This window comes from Notamacropus eugenii, chromosome 1 (assembly GCF_028372415.1).
Source record: "Notamacropus eugenii isolate mMacEug1 chromosome 1, mMacEug1.pri_v2, whole genome shotgun sequence".
Classification (NCBI taxonomy): domain Eukaryota; kingdom Metazoa; phylum Chordata; class Mammalia; order Diprotodontia; family Macropodidae; genus Notamacropus; species Notamacropus eugenii.
The window spans coordinates 609,694,336-609,721,423 of NC_092872.1; the positions used below are offsets into that span (position 1 = coordinate 609,694,336).

General features: G+C 38.1%; 1 protein-coding gene across 3 annotated transcripts in view; it reads left to right on the forward strand.

Moving 5' to 3' along the window:
* MSRA (methionine sulfoxide reductase A) overlaps positions 1 to 27,088 on the forward strand; it is a 581,108-nt gene that overhangs the window by 411,944 nt on the left and 142,076 nt on the right. For all 3 annotated transcript variants that reach the window (XM_072634836.1, XM_072634837.1, XM_072634838.1), the window contains one exon: positions 12,526 to 12,632. In XM_072634836.1, coding sequence (XP_072490937.1) covers positions 12,526 to 12,632 — 107 coding nt within the window. The remainder of the gene's footprint in view (positions 1 to 12,525; positions 12,633 to 27,088) is intronic.

The window sequence follows — 27,088 nt, forward strand, 5'->3', positions numbered from 1 at the left end:
TGTCAATCTTATCTCACAACAGCAGTTGGTATTATGGGAGTATAGACTCCAGACTCAAGATTCTCTAATTCTACTAATGTTCTGGCCCACAACACCTCTTTTCACAAGGAGTCCAGCAACAGACTCACAGTCTTCCTAACCTTCCTAAGAGGTTCAGCATTTATGTTGATGCTCCCTCAAACACTTTCACCTCCAAGTTCCTCAATTACATCAATTCACATGACCAACTCCTCTACCCCATCTCAGCCACAAAGTGATGTTCACACTCTGGATCTTAGCCTTACAAATGTTCTACCTTCATGATGAAAAACAATGGTGTTCCTCTGTCTGGCCATAACTGCTTATCATTCCATTTCCCCCTATGCCTGAGCCTTCCTAAACCTATTTTTTCCCTGGGGGGATCTCCAGTCTCTCCTCCTTTCAGTATTTCTCTGGTGTTACAGATATTTAGAGGTTCCCTGGTGATATCATTGTGTCTTCTAATGAGTGTCATGTTGTCCCTGATGGACATTTCTGTTGTTTCAATGGCTATCAAACTAATCTTTGCTGCTACTTGCTAGTCTTAACCTATTCAGGGTCATCCATGACTCTTTGCTGCTACTCACTAAGGTATAGTGGCTAGAAAGCCTCTCCTTAACTACAGCAGGCTAAAGCTTTTAATGTATAACTGTGGCTAGAAACCCGCACACCAAGGCAGAGAGTAGCTAACAAAAGCCCGCAGCTTGCTTCAGACTCAGAAGTCTGTTCTTTGGACTGCTTTTGTCTTGTCTTAATTTGAGGTCCATGGTCCTATTTCATATAAAATCAGGAATTCTCTTCTGATTCTTGTTATATCCTTAATTGAGAACCTATATTCTCAAAACTTATTCCCAGGACTCTGATCAAACCTCCATAAGACTTTTGCAAAAACTGGGTTTCTGGGCTTCCAGTAACATATTATTTCTGAGTCTTTTATTCTTCAGGCTAAGGAGCTTTAGTGCCTTAATCTGATGTTCATATATGTGCCAGAGGAACTTCACCATTCTGGTTGCTTATTCCCTAGTTTATAGATTTTCTTCCTAAACCATGAAAGTGTTCCTTATTCTCCTTCTTATCTACCTACCTTACTCGGGGCTGGATTTCTCCTTTGCCTTTATCATTTTCTACCTTCTAATATGCTTATTTATGTACATTATGTATATTGCCACCCCTCTCAACTCTTAACCATTAAATTCTAAGTTTCTTGCATCAAGGGTTGTAGTGTTTTTCATTTTTATGTGCCTAGTACTGTACTTTATCCTTAGTAGGCATTTGTAAAAGGTCTGATAAATTGAGCTGTTTTGAGCTGAATTAATCAAATGTGTGAAGGCTAAAATATGTCATTGTTTTGTTTTCAACCTAGTATCCAGCAATACATTAACATGAAAACCAGTTACTGCTTATAATTATATCACTAATTATTCAGTGAACTACTTGAAATAGTTCATTTATCCTACTTGAGTAAATATTGATTTGTAGAGGAAGGAAATGACCAGCACCTTACCTTTCATACAGTTATAGTTTAGGGAAATAAGAAACTCAACTTGAAGCTCTGTATTTCTTGAAGGAAAAAAATGTTAAAAATTAAGAGATATCTTCTTTTTAAAGTTGCATACTGCAAAGTAATAGTGAGATGGGAATATAATATTTCTCTTAGTTGCACTAATTATCAGATATAGATGAATATGGACATAGAAATAGATAACATATAAGAAAGAGACAGAGACGTTGACAAAGAGAATCTTTTACATAGGACGATTGGGGAATTTCACAGGATCCCCATGATAGTTTGCCACTTATAAATGGAATCTTGTTTGAGAAAAAGGTTGATGGAGAAATCTCAAACAGTTGGTAAAAGTGAAGAGGTCACTATTTCTTCATGAATGCCAAAAAGCTCTGTTCTCATTAATCAATTTCTAGAGCATTTCTGAAGAATGTTAAATACAAAAGTGTTATTTCTGAGCCAATAATTTGCTCTACATCCAACACAGTTCCTTTTAAGTATGGCATATCAAGTCCATTACTTGCTTTCCTGGGAAAATAAGCAGCCTCATAGCATCCTTAATTTATCCTCTGTTTTTCTGAAGCCAAGGGAGGGGATGAAGGGGAGAGGAATAGAAGCTCTTGTTTAATCTATAGGACAGCTAGTTCTGTCATTAATATTATTATTATTAAATTCATAAAATTCATAAATGATGCCTATGATGTCTCAATCTGAACTCAGCTGCCAAACTTTTAATATTTTTCACAATCTGACCCTATATAACCTTAATTCCTACTACTTCCCAATATAAGCCCTCCACTCCTGGCAGGCCAGTCTCATCACTCACCATTGTACCTTTTGTGGTGATGTTTTCCTCATCCAAAATTTCTCTTCTGCTGTTCCTGTGCAAATAGCCTTCCAGTAATCCAAGGTCAGCTTTAGTCACATATGACCACACAGGCTCATAGTTTTAGAGCTAGAAGGAATTTTGGAGGTTATCTAGTCCAGCCTCATCACTTTCACCAATAAAACAGAGGAATTCCCTAATGGCACCTTCCCTGACCGCTGGAACCCTCATTGATTGACTATCCTGTGAACAACTAAATTAATTACAATTGAAAACTCTGGCACTTCATTATGTTTTTATCTTATATTGTTCTCTTTTGTTTCACAAGTGTTACTATGACTTATTTGCTACACTGTTTTGTTTACAAACTCCTAGAAGTATCTTATGCTACAACTATAACACCCAATGCTGAGTATACAGTGGGTGCTCATTCAACAGGATTATTGATTTAGAGCTAGCAGAGACCCTACAGATCATCTAGTCCAACTTCCATGTTGAGGATGAGAAAACTGAGGCTCAGGAAGGTTAAATGATGATGCCAAGGTCACACTGATACATAAGCAGCAAAAATAGGCTTTGAATCCAGGTATTCTGACTTTAAATCCAGCTCTGCCTCCATGCTGCCTCTGTGTGAACCTTTTAGGACTCATAAGTTTTCTTCAAATCTCACTCAGATTTCGCTTCATTTGGGAAGTCTTTGCTAACTCTATTGGTTTTTGGTGTTCATGCCCTCCTCAAATTACGTTGCATTGATTTGTCCTTATAAATGTAATTCTACTGTCAAGCACAGTGCCTTATAGGTGCTTAATAAATGCTTATTGAATTGAATTGTTGATTATCAATTAATGAATGTTTCAATATGCCAGAAACAGAAAGTCGATTTTGTTTCATTTTTACTGATTTTCTCTTTCCTTCTTGAAAGATAATTTTGACAAAAGTTGCCAAACAGAGAGCAGTATCATATTGTGCTCAGTTTGAATTAGTTATAATTTTTGAGGCAAGCTAGGTGGTGCAATGGGTAAAGTGCCAGGTCTGAAGGTCAGAAAGACTCGTTTTCCTGAGTTCAAATCTGACCTCAGACACTTACTAACAGTGTGACCTTGAGCAAGTTACAGAATCCTGTTTGACTCATATAATTCCTCACCTTTAAAATGAGCTGGAGAAAAAAATGGCAAACCATTCCAATGTCTTTGCTAAGAAAACCCCAAATGAGGTCACAAAGAGTTGGAACTGAAAATACTGAACAACAATAATATTTGAAGAATTCACCAGTTGGGCTCTTCCAGTCCAAACTGGACAAATTCAGTTCTGTTAGTCATAAATCTTTGCTTTCTTGCTCCCATTTCAAGCTTAAGAATATTTTTTGTCCTTTTGTAATTTTCTTCCCTTATATCCTTTATAGATATACTGATAATATTATCAGTATAAAAGTAAGACTTTTAATCTATTTCTCTCTTTTTGATACTCAAGTACCCTGCCAAGAGAAAGCACAGATATAACTGTTTCTTTCTTGATATGTATGAAATAATTCTTCACTTTTCCAATATCAAGTTTATGGACGCAAACTAATTGGCTCCAGAAGCTTTGTTTGTTCAACATAGTTTATTCACTCTCTCTAGAAAGACTACAAAAAAATCAGTAGCATCCTAGCTCAGTTGTTAAGATGGCCAATTGATTGACCAGGTCATGCTAGTCTGTTTGTTGTCTGCAAATATGTTATGGCTAAAGAACAAGCTGGCAGTTGTTCCCAGGCCTTCTGACTCTATAGTTTTCTTCCCACTATTCCACACTGCCTCTTGGTCAAATTCATGAAATGGTTTTTTGTTACCTTTCAAAGGCTCACTGGTTTTTATTTGCTTAAAGTCCTTGTTAAATAAAAGTATGTTTGGAATACTCAAGTTTCATATTTCATATCATGGAGTACAAGTCAGCAGGTAATAGTTTCATATGCTAGCAACAATGACCCCTGGATAAGACCATGTTACAACTGAGATAATCAGCTTTTCACTAGAGAATGTCTAGAGACTTATAAGAAACTTGAGTCATCTGAATCCACTAATTAGTAGAACCATTAAACCAAAAAATACTCAGTACGTATTTGATTTGATTTCTTTTTTGAGCTATTACTTTAGTTGTGTCAGTGAGTAATTCACAGATTAAATGCCACCAAAAAATTCTTCATATAGAAAGTTTCATAATGGCCTAACCTCCCTGAGATGGCAAACAATCTGATATAGGTTATAAATGTATACTGATTAGGAATTTCAAGAGGAATTTCACACTGAGTTTTTTTTCCAAGCCAAGTTGGCAGTAGACAGAGAAGTCTTCAGCCACCAGGGATACAGCCCATTGAGGAGGGAACCTAAACTTCTAAAGACTTTGAAACAGTGCTGCCTAACAGCACTAGTGCTCACTACCCAGGTGCAGGTCACAGATTCAATGCAGATCAAGGAGGGAACCTGTACCTGGTGCTAGTGTTGCAGGTTGAGAAGTTGCCATGGGCCCTACATCCTGTATGAGGCAAGGAGCAGGTTCAGAAGCAAGCAACAACTATGTGACTTGGCCTCCAGGTGTCTCAGTTCTGTCTTCTTACCAATAATGACCAGAGCAGAAGTCTCAAACTAAGGAAAGCCTATAGTTCTGTCACTGTGAACCAGCAGAACTTTCTAGCTAGCTTATAACGGCTGAGTCCCACATCAGCCTACTGTAATTCTAAATGGGATGTACCCAAAGTTAGGTCAGAAACTTACAGAGCTCAGATGAGATGGACAATTGTCAGACTTTACCATGGATTAGATTAATTTGGGAGCATTGAAAGCTTGCAGATTCCCACCCTGAATTGTCCCTGAGATCCTTGAATAACACAACATTCAATACCTCAAGAATCCAGCAGAAGGGCTAGTGTAGACTATTCCCTCACATTAAGTATGAGACCAGGAAGTTGCCTGGAAGAATGAGCAAATGTAGAAAGAATTCCACTGTGAAGAGCTATTAGAGTGATGGGGATACTCAAAACAAAAACACCTAAGAAGATAATGATGACTACAGAACATCTACAAGCAACAACAATTACAATTTGGCCCCAGATTAAACTAGAATTTCTGGAAGAGATCAGGTAAAAAGTTAAAATGGTTTTATAAATGAAATGAGGGCACTAGAGGAAAATGGAAAAGAATTGAGAGATCTGAAAAGAAAGATTTGGGGGGGAGGAGCCAAGATGGCGGAGTAGAAAGACACAAATATGCTAGCTCCGAACCCACAGCCCATAAAATATCTGTAAAGAAGAACTCCCAACAAATTCTGGAGCAGCAGAAGCCACAGAACAACGGAGCGGACAAGATTTCTGTTTCAGAGAGCCCACGGGACCTGGAGCAGAGCCCAGCTCTGCCTCGGCTGCACGGCATCAAGAAGAGCGGTTCCCAGCGGGCTTTGGGGAAGGAGTCTCTGGCTGCCACACAAGTCCCTCCACCCATGGGTGGCAGGGGTCTGTGGGAGAGTCTTTTTGGGTGGCTGAGAGGGGAGTGGGTGTCCCCATGGCTCGGGTCCCCTCAGGAGGCAGCAGCGGGGGCAGCGGCGGGGTCTGTGGCGGACGGGAGCTCCCCGGGCAGGCGGGGGCTCCGATCCATTGTTGAAGGTCTCTGCATAAACCCCCTGAGGGAACTGAGTCCCATGTGGCGGCCCTGCCCCAACCTGAGCACCTGAACTTAATCTCACACTGAATAGCAGCCTCACCCCCGCCCAAAGCCCTGAGGCTGGGAAGCAGCATTTGAATCTCAGACCCCAAGTACTGGCTGGGTGGATCTGGAGGCGTGGTAGGTGTGGAAAGGACATTCAGAAGTTAAGTCACTGGCTGGGAAAATGCCCAGAAAAGGGAAAAAAAATAAGACCATAGAAGGTTACTTTCTTGGTGAACAGATATTTCCTCCCTTCCTTTCTGATGAGGAAGAACAATGCTTACCATCAGGGAAAGACACAGAAGTCAAGGCTTCTGTATCCCACACACCCAAAATAAATATACCATGGGCTCAGGCCATGGAAGAGCTCAAAAAAGATTTTGGAAATCAAGTTAGAGAGGTGGAGGAAAAACTGGGAAGAGAAATAAGAGAGATGAAAGAAAAGCATGAAAAGCAGGTCAACACCTTGCTAAATGAGACCCAAAAAAATGCTGAAGAAAATAACACCTTGAAAAATAGGCTAACTCAATTGGCAAAAGAGGTTCAAAAAGCCAATGAGGAGAAGAATGCTTTCAAAAGCAGAATTAGCCAAATGGAAAAGGAGGTTCAAAAGCTCACTGAAGAAAATAGTTCTTTCAAAATTAGAATGGAACAGATGGAGGCTAATGACTTTATGAGAAACCAAGAAATCACAAAACAAAACCAAAAGAATGAAAAAATGGAAGATAATGTGAAATATCTCATTGGAAAAACAACTGACCTGGAAAATAGATCCAGGAGAGACAAATTAAAAATTATGGGACTACCTGAAAGCCATGATCCAAAAAAGAGCCTAGACATCATCTTTCATGAAATTATCAAGGAAACTGCCCTGATATTCTAGAACCAGAGGGCAAAATAAGTATTCAAGGAATCCACAGATCACCGCCTGAAAGAGATCCAAAAAAGAGAAACTCCTAGGAACATTGTAGCCAAATTCCAGAGTTCCCTGGTCAAGGAGAAAATATTGCAAGCAGCTAGAAAGAAACAATTCAAGTATTGTGGAAATACAATAAGGATAACACAAGATCTAGCAGCTTCTACATTAAGGGATTGAATGGTGTGGAATATGATATTCCAGAAGTCAAAGGAACTAGGACTAAAACCAAGAATCACCTGCCCAGCAAAACTGAGTATAATACTTCAGGGGAAAAAATGGTCTTTCAATGAAATTGGGGACTTTCAAGCATTCTTGATGAAAAGACCAGAGCTGAAAAGAAAATTTGACTTTCAAACACAAGAATCAAGAGAAGCATGAAAAGGTAAACAGCAAAGAGAAGTCATAAGGGACTTACTAAAGTTGAGCTGTTTACATTCCTACATGAAAAGAAAATATTTGTAACTCTTGAAACTTTTCAGTATCTGGGTAGTGGGTGGGATTACACACACACACACACACACACACACACACACAGAGCACAGAGTGAATTGAATAGGATGGGATCATATCTTTAAAAAATGAAATTAAGTGGTGAGAAAGAAATATATCAGGAGGAGAAAGGGAGAAATGGAATGAGGCAAATTATCTCTCATAAAAGAGGCAAGCAAAAGACTTTTTAGTGGAGGGAAAAAGAAGGGAGGTGAGAGAAAAACATGAAGTTTTCTCTCATCACATTCCACTAAAGGAAGGAATAAAATGCACACTCATTTTGGTATGAAAACCTATCTTACAGTGCAGGAAAGTGGGGGATAAGGGGATAAGCAGGGTGGGGGGGGGAGAATGGAAGGGAGGGCAATGGGAGGAGGGCGCAATTTGAAGTCAGCACTCTTGGGGAGGGACAGGATCAAAAGAGAGAATAAAAGTAATGGGGGGCAGGATAGGATGGAGGGAAATATAGTTAGTCTTAGACAACATGACTATTATGGAAGTCATTTCCAAAACTACACAGATATGGCCTGTATTGAATTGCTTGCCTTCCAAAGGGAATGGGTGGGGAGGGAGGGATGAAGAGAAGGTGGAACTCAAAGTATTAGGAACAACTGTCAAGTACTTTTCTTGCCACTAAGAAATAAGAAATACAGGTAAAGGGGTATAGAAAGTTATCTTGCCCTACAGGACAAAAGAGAAGATGGGGACAAGGGAAGGGAGGGATGTTAGAAGAGAGGGCAGATTGGTGATAGGGGCAATTAGAATGCTCGGTGTTTTGGGGTGGGGAGAGGCGACAAATGGGGAGAAAATTTGGAACCCAAAATTTTGTGAAAATGAATGTTAAAAGTTAAATAAATTAATAAAAACAAAAAAAAAGAAAAAGAAAGATTTGGAAAGGGAATTAACACCACAACAGGAGGTACAAAACCTTGCCCAAATAACAAATTCTTTAAATATTAGAATGAATTGAATAATCTAACGAGTCCTTGAAATAAAAAGAAACATTAAGTCAAAGTAAAAAAAAACTTATAAAAGTAAAATCCAAGGTATCATTGAAAAATAATTTAAGTAGGAAGTATATTGAAGAGAGAGAATTTAAGAATCAATAGACTACCTGAGAACCATGACCTAAAAAGAGATACCATATTTTAATAAACCATTAAAGATTACAGTGCAAGTCTCTTAGAGAGCAAGGTGAATAGAAAGAATATACCATTCACCTCCTGAACCAACCCCCCAAATGAAAACACCCAAGAACATTCTATCCAAAATCTCGAACTTAAGGTCAAAGAAAAAATCCTTTGAGCAGCCAGAAAGAAAGAATTTGAGTGCCAAGGAACCATAGTCAGGATCACACACAATTTAGCAGCTACTGCCCTAAAGAACTAGAGTCCCAGAAAGCAAAGGATCTAGGCTTACAACCTAAAAATAACTTAAGCAGCAAAACTGAATGTAATCCTGTAGAGGGAGTATTGGAGCTTTAATAAAATGTATTACTTTTGAGCATTCCTGATAAAAAGGTTAGCACATGGAAACTTTGAAGTATAAATATAAGAGTCAAGAGAAAAATATATAAAAGTAAATATGAATTCGTAATCATGAGACTAAAGAAGGATAAGCTGCTTACTTTCTAATGTTGGAGGATGATATACATGTGCTCTCCAAATCCTATCATCCTCAGAAGCCACAAAGGAAGTTTAATTAGACAGAAGGTCTAGGAGTGTTATATCTTCGTAGTCTTAAAAAAAACAACTAGAAAAGGAGGGGAAAAGGCATACAGGATATTTCCACATTTTTCCCCTTAGAACAGTTGGATAAATTCATAGCTCCAAGCATAATACATGAGTATGACTATCTTTCCATAATCCCTCCAACCATGATTATTCCCAGATTTTTTGTCTTTGACATTTGGCTAGGTGTGAGGTACAGTTTCAGAGTTGTTTAGTTTTACATTTCTTTATTAATAATTTGGAGCAATGTTTGCCATGTTTGTTAATAGGATTCCCCTTCTTTTGTACATATCCTTTGACTACTTATATTTTTGGAAATGGCCTTTTATTTTATATATGTCTTCTGAGTTGTCTGTGTGACTTGAATATCAGATCCTGTTCAAAGATATTTGATACAAAATTGTTTTTTTCCCCAAAATTGACTACTTTTTTTCTTATCATAGTTGTCTTAATTTTGTTTGTGCCAAAGTTTTTCAATTCCATATCTTTTGAATTACTTCTCTAAGCCTAGTGCCTCCCCTCTGTTGATTATTAAATTTCCAAGTTATACTATATATCCAAATAACTTGGTACTATGAACTCCTTGAGAGCAGACTGTCTTTTGCTTTTCATTGTATCGCCAGTACTTAGCACAGTGCCTGACACATAGTAAGCATTTAATATATGTCTCTTTACTGACTAATCTTTATCCCATATTGAGTTTAAAATTCATCCTTAGCCATGAAAAGGGCCTGACCTGATTCTCTCCTAATTTATTATGGTGTATTCTTTAATGCTCAGATTACTTAGCCATTTTCAGTGTGTTTGTAGTACTTGGTAGTTTGGTGTAGCACTAAATCTGTAAACTGATTTCATTATTGTCATTTCTGTTATTTTGGCATAACCTAGCCTTGAGCATTAAGTATGCTTCTGATTATTTAGGTCTTTTATTTCTTTAAGGAACATTTTCTAATTGTATCTGTTTAGGTCTTGTGTACCTTACACATTGGCTCCTAGATTATATGTGCATTTTATAGTTATTTTTAATAGGATTTACCTTTTTATTTCCTTCTGAATTTTTAAAAATTCACATATAAATATTACATGATTTTTTGTAGATTTACTTTGTTTCCTCCTACATTACTAGAGCTGTCATTTCAATTGTTTTCTTTGGTGATTCTCTAGGATTCTCTAAGTAAACCAGCAAATCTGGATACTTTTGTCTCCATTTTGCCTGTTATTTCTTTCTCTTGCCTTATTGCTATTGCTAGCATTTCTAGAACTGTGACAGGTAACGTCAGGGGTAAAGGTTATCCCTCCTTTATTCCTCTATTTATTGGGAAAACTTCTGGTGTTTATTGTATGTAATTCAAGCCTTTGGTTTTAGAGAAGGAAGGAGAGGGTAAGGGGAGGGAATAAATATTTTTATGGTACCTACTATTTGCCAGGTGCTAAGAACTTTTTACAAATATTATTTGTAAATATTACAAATAATTACAAATATTATTTGTCATTTGATCCTCATAACCCTGAGAGTTAGGTGCTATTATTAGTTCCATTATACAGTTGAGGAAATTGAGGCAAACAGAGGTTAAATGACTTGCCCAGTGTGACATATGATAATTTTCTGACGTTGGATTTGAACTGAGGTCTTCTTGACTAGGGTAGCTAGGTGGCACAATGGACAGATTGCCAGTCCTGCAATCAGGAAAACAGATCTTCATGAATTCAAATCCCTCACCCACTATGTGACCCTGGGCATGTCACTTAACCTTGTTGGCCTCTGTTCCCTCATCTGTAAAATGATCTGGAGAAGGAAATGGCAAACCACTCCAGGATCTTTGTCAAGAAAACCCCAAATGGCATCAACAGGAATCTTACACTACTTTAAAAAACAACTGAACAACAACAAAATGTCCTGACTCCAGGCCCAGTGCTCTATAACTGAATTCATGAGTGCTGACAAAGTGACCAGTGGAGAGAAAATAGTAAAAGGTAGGGGTCCCAAGAGAAAGCCTTCAATTGAACAACTCTGCCTTCTCTCTGCCATCATTCAGGGGCAGTTAGGAAGTATATTGGATGGACTTAGATTCAGGATAACTACAAATTCAGATTCTGCCTGGCATATTTATTAGCTTTATGAACCTAGGAAAGCCATATAACCTCTGTTGCCAATTTCTTTCTCCATAAAATGGACAAAATAATAGCACCTACTTTCCCAGGGGTGTTGTGAGGATTAAATAAAATAATATATGTACGGTGCTTTGCAAACCTTAAAGTACTATATTAATGTTATCTATTTTTATCATCGTTATCATAATTTACCTTCATCCAATCCACACTGACAGTTCTTTCCCTTTTCTTATCCTCTTTTTTCCAAAATATTTTAAAACAAAACAAACCCATTTTGTTATCCTTAGTTTTACTTACCAGTTTCCACTCATTCTGAATTTCACCACTCTATATCAATCTCACAAGATAATACCATGCTCTGGTGTTTATTCTCAATTAGCTAACAATGATTCCATCTTCTTTACGTGCCCTTTCGAACTATAAGGTGGTCATAGTCCCTTATACAAACACAAATCCTTTTTTTTTAGACAATTCCCTTTTCCTTTCTCCATTAGAATTGTTTCTCTTCATGTCTTAACAATTTGAGTCTTGAGATCTTCCTTTCTCTCCTTTACTCTGTTCTGCTTTGGAATTAAAGATTGTGTGCCTGTCTTTTCTCTGAACCTTTGAAATCTACTATCCCCACATCTAAGAAGTGGGTCAGACAGTGCCTAGTATTTTTTTCTCCTAAGAATTCTAAGATGGAGTATCACTTCCTTCCATGGTGTCCATCATTTCTACTTCAATAACCCAGTTCCTTTTTGTGGTGTAGTCAGGCTTGGAGAGGACAGGGAGAAAAGAGAGTAAGAGAGGAGAGGAGGAGAGGAAAGGGAAAATTCTAGCATATTTCAGGATAGTTTAAGTCCCTTAGTCCCTCATTACTTTGTATCTATGCCATCCTTCTAAGTTGTTCTCCAAAGTCCTTATCTATTCCCTTCTTCTGTCCCAGCTGGCTATAGAATACACTTGTAACATTGCAGCTTCTCTCCATTGTCCATTCATAATATCTATATTGCATTGTTTTTATCACAGTTATTTTTTATTTGCTTCAGCAACTTACTGGGATATAAGATTCTTGAGGTCAGGATGTCGCATAGATAGTTTGTGCTAAAGCTGGGACTAGAATTCTGAGACTCCCAACGCTGAGCCTGTGACTTTTTCCATTATACTAAGTTGCATCTTACCATGCCACTCTACTAAAATCAGGTCCTCTGGCATCAGCAGTGTCACCTATTCAGTCCCAATAACTCTGCATTTATATTTTTTCTTTATAGGAATGCGTCAAGGTAATGACTTTGGCACCCGGTACCGTTCTGCTATCTTCCCGACCACTCCAGAACAGGCAGAAGCAGCTCTCCAGTCCAAAGAGGCATACCAGCAGGTAAGAGTGAACAGCATACAAGTTGGTTGTGTGATGTGCACTCAAGGCTTTTTTCAGACCTGTGCATTTCACCAATGGAGGTTGCAACTGCTTTAAGCCAAGATGAGGACTTAGCTGTACTCTTAACTTTCTTCTCATCCATTACTGAGTTCTGTTTACAAAGTTTATAGAAGATTATGCCAAATACTTGGTGATTCAATGATACCACTGAACTGTGCAGCTGTGAAGAGACAGGAAAACACTGGACCCTTGTATGTTTCTGGTTTTGTGCTTTTAAAATAATCTGTTTACTAGGTCCACTATATTATAGTCAATGAATTGAAAAATAAAAATTTGTGTTTTCTGTTGCAATAATACTTCTCTTTGACCTTTAGAAGTGTTTTAAAATTTTTTCATTAATGTAGAACTACATCTTCAAAAGTCAGTCTAAATATAAGGACTTTTTTTAATTCCCAGTATACAGTTTAAGTGTTGAGGATCATACCTAATTACTTTCATGATCAGGGATTGGAGAATGTGGTTAACATTCTTATGCATGAAAATGATGGATGATACCTTGGGATGGTGCTCTGACTCATCACATTTTGAAGTATCCCACTCCTTACCACACCATATTTCCTGCCTGACTTTACTTTATATTGGTCCTCCTAGTTTTTAAACTGTTGCTTCTGATATCATATGGTATCTTCTTGCCTAATCCCAAGATCTGTTGACTTGCTGAATTGCTGGATTTAATATTTGACTATCACAGGATTACATAGAGAGAGCTGAAAAAGACCTTGGGCCTTAGACCAACCCTCCCACTCCATCCCCATTTTACAGATGAAGAAACCAAGGCAAAGGGAATTTAAGCATCTTACCCAGGGTAACCCAAGTGATAAACATCAGAAGTGAGATTTGAACCAGATCATCTGAATCCTAACCCAGCCCTCTCTCTACCATGTAACTGCTTGTTCTGTTGATTGTCCTTATGTGGCAGTAGTTCGTTGCCATTCTCCAGTTTTGTCAGGGTTGGTTGACTCATCCTAGTTATCATTATTTCTCCTTTGTTTTTTTCTATAGTGTTATAGTTGTTACTATTGCGTTGGTCAACATTGATGAGAGTAAAATTGTCATCTCCTGGTCAACCAGCTGAGTTATGAAAGGGTTAAATAGTGAGCTCTGCAGCTGACTTTGTGTGCATTAGAGTAAGAAAGGAAGAGACAACTACAAGGACGGGGCCATCCTCTGGTCAAACAGGGAAACCATGATTTTTTGCTAGAAAATCACAACAAGTGAGAGACAAGACCATACCCTATAATGTATGCTGTAATGTTAGCTGCCTAGTGAATGTGAGCTATCTAGTGAAAAATCTGCTCTGCGTGCAAATGGAGACTTAACACTCATGGTATCGTTGAGAGCAAAGGAAGGATGACGAACCATAGTGAGAAATGCATAGTCAGAGTTAGAAATGATGAATGAATGGGATCATAGTGAATGGGGGCAGGAAAATCAAGGGAAGGTGAGAAGACCTAAACATGGAGTGATAGAGAGGGACTTGCTGACCCATGTAAAAGAGGGGAAGAGGCAAACAGGACTGCAAGTCAGAGGCAGGTCAAGGAGTTTAACTTAGCCTTAGATATAGAAAGGAAACTGCATTCAGAGGACCTACTGCCTTGGTGACCTTGGGCAAGTGATTTCCCAGGCCTGAACCTCAGTTTCTTCATCTATACAATAAAGGGATTGGACTAGATGGACAAGATCGCTTCTTTCTCCAAATCTATGATCTGTGATTAGAGGACAGCTTTTGGGGATGAAGCTGAAATATTTTGAGGCATTGGACAGGAGAGGATCAATTTCCACTGGAAAAAAAGACTAAACCTTATATAAATATGTTTGTAGAAGCGTGGTTAGGGGCTTCATGAAAGAGGGAAAAGCTGGAATAGTCACTGTATAGAATGAGATAGTGAATCAGTATGAATGGGGAAGAATTGCTAACCCAACCTGGAGGCCCAGCTGAGGTTTTGAGATTTATATCCTACGACAGCTTGGTTTTGTTATCTTCTCCATCAACACTCAAAAGACATGGAATGGGAGAGGAGAGACTGGATAATCGATAGGGGCCTCTCGGAGTTGAGGATTAGCAAGTAGGGAGAGTCAAGCAGTCTGAGAAGTGAGGCATTCTAGGGATATGACTAATGGATCACTAAAGTGCCAGGCAGAATACCAGTAGCATTCAGTGAATCACATTAAAAAGAAGGATTTCTTATCACTTTGAATTGAAAAGATATTCTGTGTTCCCATTGGTAGCCCAGGAAAACAGTTCTGATTATAATGTCATTTTTAGTAAGTGTTTTCTTTTTTCCTTTTGGTGTAAAGAAACATTATTATGGAAGAAATTAATGTATTCTATCTGCATTATAAAGGAGAGAGCTGTAGACAAACTGTTTACAGTACCATACTCGTTGTATGTGCTATAAAAGAAATAATAGACATATTCCCTTGCCTTCTAGGAGATTACTATTGTAATCTTCATGATGGAAGCTCCGTCCTGACAGAAGGACCTGAGGTACACTCCCATTCACGTGAAACTTAAGAAATTAGAAGCATCCTAATTTCTTCCTAATAAAAACCCTGGGATTTTCCCAAGGGTAATCATCGGATTTTCTTGTAAGCAGTAAGGCTGACAACATTTTATTTTAAAAAAAGTTTTATAAGAAAACAAATCGTACCTCCAAAAGCTAGAGACCCAGCTTACCCCCCAGCGTACACACACACACACACACACACACACACACACACACACACACACACACACACTTTTTAATGAGCCAATTCTTCCCCTCAGAACCCATATCCTTATGATTTACAGTAATATCTTGGCTAGGGCTTCAGAAAGAAGGAATTTCCATTCTTCATGTTGATGCTGTCCTCCTTATTGTCTGAGCCTTCAATGGTCTCTCTTTGATCCCAGTTTCCTGCTTCATTACTTTCCTCTGGGCTTTGTCCTCCATTTATTGCTCCCCAATAATTACCCTTTCACAGGTCTCCATTCCTGGCAGACATGTTAGTCTTTCTGACCAACATCACTGATCTCATTTTGGTTTTTGCTGCTTTCTCTTATTTGGTCTCCTGCCCCTCCCCCCCACTTTTTTTTCTGAATCCTGGAAGGTGATGCCAACGAATTTCAAGCAACTAGAAAATGAAGGAATCAAACTGGAATCCCAACAGACAGTGTTACATCTTTTTCAGGACTTATGGCCAAATGCCTCTGGTCTGTTTATACCTTCTGCTGTTTAACACAGAAATACCATAGTACCTTCCTCTGTTTAATAAAAAATAGTCTCTTCTGGTGACTGTGGAAATGTGTCTTTCTTAGATCACTAGTTTATATCCATTTTTAATTTATACTTTGTATATACTTTTATCTGCATCTTCCTCAAACTCCTATGTGCTTTCTGTTTGATTATCATCTCCTATTGAACAATTTTGGAGTTTGAAATATAAATCCCATTTGTTTGTCTTTTTGACTATCCAAGAGACAGTTAAGTATGTGTCAGATGTAGAGTCAGGAAGACTTGAGTTCAAATTAAGTCTTAGATGTTTACTAGCTATGTGACCTTCTCTAACCTCTGTTTGCCCCAGTTTCCTCATCTGTAGAAATGGGAATAATAATAGCACCTACTGCAAACAGTTGTTGTGTGAATCAAATATGATAGTATTTGTAATATGATAGCATTTTTAATATAGTGCCTGGAACACACTAGGTGTTACATAAAGTTATCCTGGCACATAGTAGGTGCTATATAAATGTTTTGTGTGTGTGTGTGTGTGTGTGTGTGTGTGTGTGTGTGTGTGTATGCATGGAGAAAGAAAGAAAGATTTTCAAGTCATTTGTCTTTTTGAGTTTGTGTCTTGAGCTTTCCCTTTACCATAGTAGGTTTTTACAGTCAGATTCTTTTTTGCTCATTTTTTCCAGTCTACTTCTAGACTTTCTACTTCGGACTTTATATATTAGAGTTGGATTCTGCTCATTTCTGGGAGTGTGTGGGTGGAATATCTGGCCTGATCTTTTGATTTTTATGTCCTGCTGCTTTCACAGTTAGGTCTGGGGTCCTCAAAGTTTTTGGTGCTTCTAAGGTGGTGTGATCCAAGAAAAATTCTGGTCATAGTATCTGTATTCCAGTCTTTATTTAACTAGACCACCTGCCTCTTTGTGATCCCAACTCCTCCTCTCTGCCCTGGAACTATGACCTAGAATTGGGTAATAGGCAATGGAGTTTCCAAATGGTGCCTGATCTTGCACTCACTGCTAGCATAGAAGTCCCCTGAAATCTCCGACCAGTTGTTCACTCTCCTTAACATCCCTGGGTGCTGGAGCTGGGCACTCCCAGCTCTACTACAGCTGCTACTGCCATCATCTCCAAAGCCTACTAGGCTGTGTTGATGGCCAGCCCCCACATCAGTGTCCACAGACCTCTCTTTCTGTTCTCTTCAGCTGCCCTAGGCTGGGAAAATGACTCACTGTGACTTTTTGTTGGTTTTCCTGCTCTGAATTTGGTTTGATGCATATTTAAAAGTTGATTAGAAGGTTTTGTTGAAAATCTCAACAGAAATACTCATTTCACTCCGCCATTTTGCTTCCCCCTTCCTGTTCCCCATCACATTCGAAAAACAATTGTACCTTGTGTGAGATGTATAAGTAAAAACCAATTTTATCTCCATCCTTAAAGTGTTCAGCTCTGAGGTAGGATGGAAGACTATACTTTCGTGCCTCTTTTTCCTTTTCATTTCATAGTCCTGGAATTCATTCTTTTTTATGGATACTCACTTAGAAATATTACCCAACCTTTAAGGCTCAGATTAAATGCCACCTCCTCCATAAGTTTTCTCTGATTCCCTCAGATAGGATTGAAAGTAGGTTCTCTGTCTTCACTTATCCATGTGCTTCCCAAACTGTGATGCTCAGAACTAAAAAGGATTCTCCAGATGTGATCTGATCAGAAGAGAGTAGGGCAGGACTATCACCTCCATATTCCTGGAAGCCATTTTTCTTAATGTGGTTCAAGATCATATGGCTTTTTTAGGCTTCTCTCTCATACTGTTGACTTTCATTGAGTCAAAGTCCACTGAAATCCTGAGACCTTTTTCAGAGAAATTGCTTTTTATCTGTACCTTGTTTATCTTCTGCTCTGAAGTTGATTTATTAAGCTTAAGTGTAAGACTTTACATTTATCTCTTTTAAATATCATCTTATTAATTTCAGTCCAGTGTCCCAGCCTGTCAAGAACTTTTTGGACCCTGATTGCCATTCATTGTCTTAAGTCCCGGCTCCAGAAATCTTTCAGTGTCCTTATCCAAATCACTGATAAAATGTTAAACAGCACCCAGCCAAGCACAGACTCCTGGGGCACTCCACTGGAGATCTCTTTCCAAGTTAACATTGAGTCATAGATAACTAATTGAACCCATTTAATTATAGTATCATCTGGTGCACATTTCCTCATATTTTTCACAATATTAGCATAAAATACTTTGTCAGATGCTTAGCTAAAATCTAGGCTTGTTATCCAGTTTCCACATCATCTTTGTCATCCTTTCAAAGCATACTTCAATTTGTATACTTCCTAAGTATTGTACCGAGAACTGAACATAAAATACCAATTTAGTCAAGCTAGGCAGTTTACGGTGGAATTGTGACCCTTAAGTTCATTACAAATTACCTAGCATGTTACTTGCCAAGTAAGATCAGTGATCTCATTGCAAGGGTTTGAGAGAAATTTCCATCTATTGGATAGAGGAACTGATATTTTAAATCCAGTGTTCAACACATGCCCCTCTTGTGACTTGTGATATTATTAGAGAGTTTGTTAAGAACCTGAAATTGGAACACTTAAATACTTAAAATTGGCCTGTCTCAGGAAGTGGGAATTTGTATACTCAAGATTTTAATGAGTTAGTTGCATCCAAGTGACCTTGTTTTTATTTATTGCTAGCTGCTATATAGAATATATGCAAATGGCTTATTTAATGTATATTTTTGCCGGAAAAAAATCTCTTATCCACTCTATAGTATTTGTTGATTAATGGGTGAGGGGAGAGATTCACAAAAAATGGGTTTACATGTTATTAAGTTATAAAACAAAATTTTGTCTAAATGGAAAAACCTCATTTGTATTATTGCCCTCTAGTGGTCTTTGAGGAACTGCTGTACATAGTAGCATAGTACCAGGGAATTATGGTTTATAAGCCTGTCTTGGCATTGCAGAGAATCACGCTTTACCAAATAACTTCCTTTATAATCAAGTTCTTTGTATTCCCCTACGATGGTGCTTCTTATCTGAGATAATGATCACTGATATCTTTGCCAGGGCTTGATAGGAAATTTTATTTCTGTGTAAGGGAATTAATAGGTTACTCCATTGTTTACACCCACTTTATATGCCAGAATTGCAACTGAATATTTACACATTACAAATATAGATGCACATTATAATTGTTTCCAATGTGATATAGAAATAAACATGAGGTCTGAGTGAATATTAGTAACATTTTTATTTCTATTATGTATAAACTACATCTCATCTCTCAGATTAGGAAGGGGGAGCATTTTTTTCCCTGTCTTGCTTATCTGATTCATATAATAACAAAACCAGAATGAGGTCTACATAGCATATTGTTTCAGTAACAGATATACCAGTTAATCTTGTGAAATATAGGTAGGTGCACTCTGGTTAATTCCAGGGGAAGGTTAATGGAAATATTTTAAAGTAATATTTTTGTTTGGATGAAGACAATCTGGAGTTAGAGAAAGGGTCTTTGTTGTTTCCTTCAAAAGATGATAACCCTTGACTTGAGTGAATCAATAAAATGACCCTCGGAATTGTAAGATCTGAGAAACAGAGCAATTGTGTGCCTCTCCATTTTAAGGAAGTAGCACTGAAATTGAAGGAAAATCTATTGTGAGTCTACCTTGTCAGTACATTTGGCTTTAAAATACCAATTGACTCGGCTGCAGCTCCATGTGGTACAATGGCTCCAGCCTGTTCTTAAATGGCAGTAGAATGGCTGCTTGAATTCTCATAATGGAGGAGAGATGTTCATTTAGAGTTTAAACAAAATCATGGCTTTCATGTTCTCCCCAAAGATAGGGAAACTCAAGTACCTGTCTGGAAGGCAGGAAAGGCTAGTGTGTGTGTGTGTGTGTGTGTGTGTGTGTGTGTGTGTGTGTGTGTGTGTGTGTGTGTGTGTGTGTGTGTGTGTGTGTGTGTGTGTTTCAAACTTAGTGAAGAGTACACACACACACACAGAAAAAAGGAAGAAGAAAGCAAGCAAACTGATATTACAGCTTTGCACTTGCTTCAGAAATTACTCACTCCCTCTGGTGGGAATATTTAACACAGAATGTGTGCCCCTCCCCCCCTCCCCCCCATCACATTCATCCTGGCTCATGTGACATCTGTTCAGGATGCGGCAGAGAACCATCGTTTGGTTACTATGGCAGCCAACCCAGTGAGCCCACCCATTGGCTGAGAGCAGAGAGGAGCTGAAGAAAAGGCCTGCAGTGTCAGGGGTCATTGTGCACAGTGCCCGCCTTCCTCTGTTTTCAATCAGCTGTGCGTCCTGGATGAACTAAGGGAATATGCTGAAAGGAGGTGAAGTTCCCGAGGTTACCTCAGCTGCCTGCTGTGTACACTGCTAGGGTGGAACAGAGGCAACCTCAAGGTCAATGCCATTAGCTTTTCCCTCAAGGGCGAAATGGTGGAAGCCCAGTAAACCAAGCAGAAGATGCAAAGACCCGACAGTTATTTTTCCTCCTTTTCCTTGAATTTCACTGTCAAATTTCTTTTGTCCTATTTGAGTTTCAAATTTGGGAGCAAATGATCTTTTTTTTTTTTTTTGATCAAGTGCCAGAGTTAAATTGCTAGACTGAAAGCCTTTATCTTCATGTTTGTTTCAAACTGCTCAGCGACATTTAAAAAGGAGGGCAGCCCTATCATGGAATCCACACCTGAACCTAGTTGTTGTTGTTTTTAACCCAATTCTCCTTTGATTCACTTCCTCACTGAATTTAATGATGTAGTTGGAATGCACGCTGCCATATTCTTTACTGTCTACACTTGTTATTTTTCCTGTACCCTGATGAAAAAGAAGTAAAAGGCTTCAAAACCCCAGGCCATTCTATTTTTAGGTGTAGGAGAAAGAGATCTTAGAGCATACCTGGCTGTTTGTCAAGTGCTACTAATAAGCAGGTTATTTTCATGTTTCAGGAAGGAAAACTAATAGGGATGTGGCATGTCAGAGTTGATGCAAGGTCTCAGTTTCAGGGGATTTAGCCATATTCTGTTTCTTCTCCTTGTAATTCTGGGGCCTGGGAGCCAGATAAAGAAGTTGGTAAAGGTACAGTCTGGGTCTACTGATAGAATATTCCTTGGCCCCCTTTACCAATCGATTAGGTATGTGGTATTTTAAGGATTGAATAATTGGAGATAGAAGCAGCAGCATCAGTAAAGGGGGACCAGTGGTAGACTTGAAATCAGAAGAGCCCTGGGCTCAAGTACCACTTTCTGACACTTGTGTATGTGACCATGAGTGAGAATTGTAAACTATGATCTTATGCTTCCTTATCTGTTAAATGAGGGGGTGGATTAAATGACCTCTGAGGTCCCTTCCAGATAAAAATTTATGATCCTGTAGTCTGTATAATAATAGGCAACGGTATATTATTATAATATATAATAGGATAATGATGCTTATAGGACATACTTCAGAGAAGTATGAGGACCAAATGATCGAATCTTTGTAAAGTGCTTTGAATATTAAACTGTCAGCTACCATTGTCATTATAAAGAAAGTCATCCCTGATCTTTTGCCCCCACACTCAAAGCTGAAAGTGTTCATCTTATCACATTTTATATTTCCCCTTATACATATAATCATTTTCTAAATTATATCATAATTTATCACATGCCAATTTATATGTGTGTGTATATGTGTATGTTTGCGTATGTATATATGCTTCTATATATGTGTATGTGTGTGTGTATTTGTGTGCATGTCATATCATACCCCTTAACTAGACTGGAGGTGTTCTAAGGACAGAAACAGGTCTTGTTTACCTTTGCATCTCCGCCAGTACATATTCTAGGATCTGTCACATGAATACTGAAGCCATTTTTGTCATCATCTTTATAGTCTCCCCTTCCCCTCCCTTCTTCTCCACTATCATCATCATCATCATCACCTAATTTGTGCTCAGCAACAAAAATGAAGTTGTGGAGTGGATCAGCATCAAAGTCCAAGAACCTTTTGATCACAGTATTTTTTAAAAAATAAAAATTTTTAGTTTCTAAGTATAGCTTTCTATCGTAAATACTATAATAGAGGCTACAAGAAAGTGATAAAACTGATTTCAATTCTTCCTTGTTTTTTTTTTTTTACATTTTTCCTCTTTTAGTTTATTTATGTTATGTGTATCATTCATAGAGAGGAAGAGTTAAATGTAAGAAGAACATGCACATAAAATTGCTTTACAACAAATTCTATTTTGTTTGTGCAATATCATTTCTTTGATTGACTGGCATTTGACAGGAGAAATTGACTGATTTGTGCAGCTGGCAAAGGATTGAACTCATTGACCTTTCAGATCTTTTTCTACTCTAAGATTCTCTTATTCTGTAGTTTTATAGCAGGTACCCAATATGCCAGTAATTGTGTTAATGTTCCTACCAGTCATATCATGGCTCAGCCCCTATCTTATTGGTTGCTCTTAATATTTTTGCCACTAGTTGTGTGCCTTATTGATTTGTCTCTAATTCAAGGACATGCTCTAATAAACATTGAATGGAGAGTGCAGGCATTATATTTATCTAATTAGGTGTGGATAGCCCTGGACCACACATTCTGTTTGATCCCCATATGTAGCCATTCTCCAAAGAAATAAACAAACAACCTACCCCATGAGGGCTAGAATCCACTTTTCTCTCTGGTCTCCTAGCCCAGAGATTAGAGCTGTCTTGAAAGTTCACATCTCAGTTCATTTCCTACCAAAAGCTAAATAAAAGAATTTCATTTTTAGTTCACATAGTTGTTCTGTCCAAACTTAAATTTCTTGTTTGTCACTCCACAAATAGCATCCCTGCACCATGGCTTCTCTTCTGCTTGAATCTACATGAATTATTTCCTCTGTTGTGTAGCCCCACTTATTTCTATGCAGTTTATGCATGATCTAAAATTCTACTGAGCTTTGTGCTCTTTGTAGCCCCCAGCACTGAAATTGGGGATAGGTAAAATCCCCCATGCTGTGCCCATTTGGCACTGCCTGGCTGTCATGATCTAGCTTCCACAGTAGGAGGAGAACTGCCTTGGGCGTGGATGCTGCTCATTCTTTTCTTCCTCTCTCACTTCCACATTGCACACTATCCCCCCTTTGACATCATCCTCACAGGTGCACACTTACCCAAGATGATGTGTGGGAGGGATACAGGTATAAGAAGGATGTAGACTCTTATCTGCACTTTGAATAGGCTTCCTCAAATTTGCTTTTTGTGTTCAATCCAATCAGAGCATTTATGGGGAAGTTATAACCTTATCTTAGAAAAGGGAGTCCTTTCTTTGGCATACTATCTGAACCCTACTTCCTCTTTCCTAGTTTTAGAATAAACATAGAGACAAACTGCTTACATGTATTGTGGTGGAAAGATCAGAGTGCTTATCTAACTCTTGTATTTTGATTCAAAGCTATTTGTTTCTCAGTGGATCTTGTACTGTATTCAGTCTATAATTCAATTTTAAAAATTATTTCATAGAACTTTTTAGATTTGAAAGTGATCTCAAAAACCCATCTGCTCCAGCCTAAATGTGAAAAGGAATCCACACTACAAAATTCTCAGCAAATAGTTATCTAGCTTTTTCTTGAAGAGGTCCAGTAAGGGAAAATCTACTTCCTCCTGATGTAGTTTTTTCTCTTTAATGTCAAGCCTACATTTGCCTTTGCAGTTTCCACCAATTGTTGCTAGTTCTGCCCCATAGAGCAAAGCATTTAATGGATTTAATTAAAAGGAATCTATAAAATTACAAATCAGTTTAATGGAATACCATTAACCTTCCATTACAACCAGTCTGTAATGACTAACTTGCCTACCAGGTTCTTAACCTCTCTAGCTCCCATATTTGGAGCCACATAATGATAATATTTAAGCTTGGCCTGTCCCTACTTCTGCCCCACCAACCCTGGGATCACGTGGGGTCAATAGAAGTGTCAGAGCATGGCTAGCAACCAAGTTGTGTTTATGTTGGTCTAAGTAACCCTTCCTAAGCAACCTTTCCTTCATCATATTTCTCCGTAGCTTAGTTCCTGCCTTCATACCTTATACACCACTTCCTTTGGAACTAGGACTTTAGCATGCAGAATAAACATATGCTCAGATATGGTTATTTGAGAATCCTGGTTTTTTGGGTTCTGTTGAATGGTATTTCACTATAACATGGCAGAGTTCTCAAAGAAAATCATAGCCTTTTACATATTTTGCCTTTTAAATGTTACAGAAGGAAAATTATTATCATCTTCATTGTTCTTCAGGAAACAAGCACATCACTGCTTCTTCAAATGACCATGTAATTATTTATAAAAACCAAACCTTTGACTCCTAGTCCTGTACTTTATCCATTAAGACAATGAAGGTTTCTTTTTTTAAAAAAAAACAATTCCTATTGAATCAGTGCAAATTGGAGTTATTTCTGCATAAAGACACTATGATTATTGAATGGTAAGTTTTTCAGACAGGAAAAAAATACCAAAACCATAACTGTTTTGGAAAATAAATTGCAAAGTTGTAATTTTTTTTAGTTTGGAAGAGAAGAAGGACGAAAACTCTTGATCTTGAAAATTTGAAGGGTATAACATATGCTAATCCATATATACAATGATCTTTGACAACATATGAATAATTTAGAAACATCTTTCTGACTGTCAGGGTGGTAAGCCCTGGAACAAGGTCCTGGTAGAAATGTTGAAGACTCTTTGCTAATAATATTTATAAAAAACTCATCAAAGACCCATTTCATTAAAATTATTTGACTATATTTTTTCCAGAAATCCCTCAATATACTTTCAGCCTACTGAGTCCATTATTTTGTAGGACTGTTTGCCTTACATCTTCAAAAGTATTCCCCTTTACCCAGTAATCTGTAGCTAAATGGTATACTGAAGATTAATCCTTGACCACTAAATGTTCTGATGTCTTGAAAGTTACCTACATTGAAAAATTATCAAGGAATCAGGATGGAAATACTCAAAACAAGAGAATGGAGCTTTCTCTCCTCTTTGGCACAGGAATACACTGTTACACACAGTATCCAGTCTTATAATTCTGCTATCTCTGTAACTACTCCTTCTTTGGAACTTGGTCCCATTCACCCTAAAAATGTAGGCAACCTCCCCTAGAAACTTTCCCCTAGCCTTTTTCTTTCCTTCCTCTCTCTATGTTGATCTTATCCTTCTTAGGCTGTTTAAATGTTGAATGTTTCTCAGATCTTTACTTCCAACTTTTACATCTCCCTCTAAGCTCCAGTTGTTCCTTTCTTAGAATGTAAGCTCCTTAAAGTCAGGGACTTTATTTTTGTGTCTACATCTATAATACCTAGCACTTGGTGGATACTTAATAAATGCCTGCTGAATCAAATTGTGTTGTTGGTTGCTAGGACTCTCTCAGTGTCCCACCACCATCTGAATGACATTCAAAATTGAATTCTTCACCGTCCCTAAACCTGCACTTCTTCCTTCAGAAGAGACATAGTTTAAACAGTGTAGATATTCTTTCTACCAAGGCAGATTCCAGCTCTCTAACGCTTTATCAGTTGATCTTCTGGAGTTGTCCTCCCCCCAAAAAAGTTTATCACCAAATAGCCACTGTTCTGGTGATAAAAACTCTTCAATTTATCTAGGTCAGTTCTCAGAGGAAGAAAAGACATACAGTAAGTTTTCAGTCCTAACTTGGATCTTTTCAGCTTTGCAGAACCTTCAAGAGCCAGTGAACCTTTGAGGATCCAGGCTCACCTCTGTATTTCACTAAGTCATTACAGTATGTGAAGTTGTGACCTGTTCCTCCTCCAAATTTTAGTTTTTGTTCATGGTGCCACCATTCTGTCACCCAGGCTTGACATTTTAGTCATTTTTGCATCTTTGCTCAACAGACCCACTCCATCAAATTGGTTGTGGGGCTCTGTCTATAGTGTCAGATCCATTTCCTCTTTCCTGATTCCACTTCCACTGTTAAGTCAGAGTCTCACTGATTTTTGCAGAGCTATACAGTGAGGAGTATTTCGTACTAACTTGGACTTTCTGCTTCTAGTTTCTCTCCAATTGAAGCCATTTTTTTCATATCATTGCCTAAGTAATTTCCTTAATTTACTATATTAACCTGAACATGCTGTTGCTTTTCTCAAAGACTTACTTTGATATTCGATTTCTAGGCATATACTCCTAAAAGGTCAGTGGTTCCCACTTCAGTGGGACAAACAGTATAAGGTTCTGAGCCTGTTTAGACTTATCTCCCCTCTATCTGGTAGCACCTAAATTTGCTTGTCTGATTCTCCATATTCTAGCAATTGTATAGGACTCAAGGTTGGTGTTAGGATTCCTACTATTGTTGGATGCATTACCTAAAACAGTTTTATACAACATACAACCATATTCACCAACTAGATCCCAAACCAGATCTCTTTCCTTAATAGTAGGGCCTTTGAAGTAGATTTATCATGGCTGAGTCAAAAAGTTATACTCATATAGGTTATTCAGCACATAATCAGTTTTGTTCTAAGAGCTCCAGCCTCACCTATCTTGTTCTTTGCATTTGACCAGGCTAAAACTGTGGTCCTAAAGATAGGAACTGAAATGAAGGATTCTTCCAGCCCTCCACATTTACCTATTAGAGTCCTGGTGCTATTTCTGAAAAAGGAAAATAAAGAATAATGACTCTACTATAACTACAAAATCCTCAATACAATCACTGTAAAGAACTGCTGTCACCTCAATACATAGCCTGATAGACTAGTTAACAAGGATAGTGATGTTCACCAAATTACATCTCAGAATGCGTCCAGCCTAGTTTCTATACAAAGACATAACAAAAGGAATATTGGATTATGATGTTTTCTTGTGCATTTCTACTGTTGTTTTTCAGAAGTTTATTGATTCAATGATTTAAAACACGTTGGGCCAGTGGTGGTCATTTATCTTGATGATATTTTCACTGCATCTTTGATCTTTCTCAGCAGACCAGATTGGTCCAGGCCATCCTCTAGTTCCTATACCAGAGCCAACTCCTGGCCAAATTTAAAAAATTACAAGCTAACAAGGAAAAGATGGAGTTCCTGGGGTACACAATCGACTAGTGATGGATTTCACAATGTCATCCATGATATTCTTATGGATGACATGAAGAGATGTGGCCTAGCCAGTGGCACAGTGAAATGGA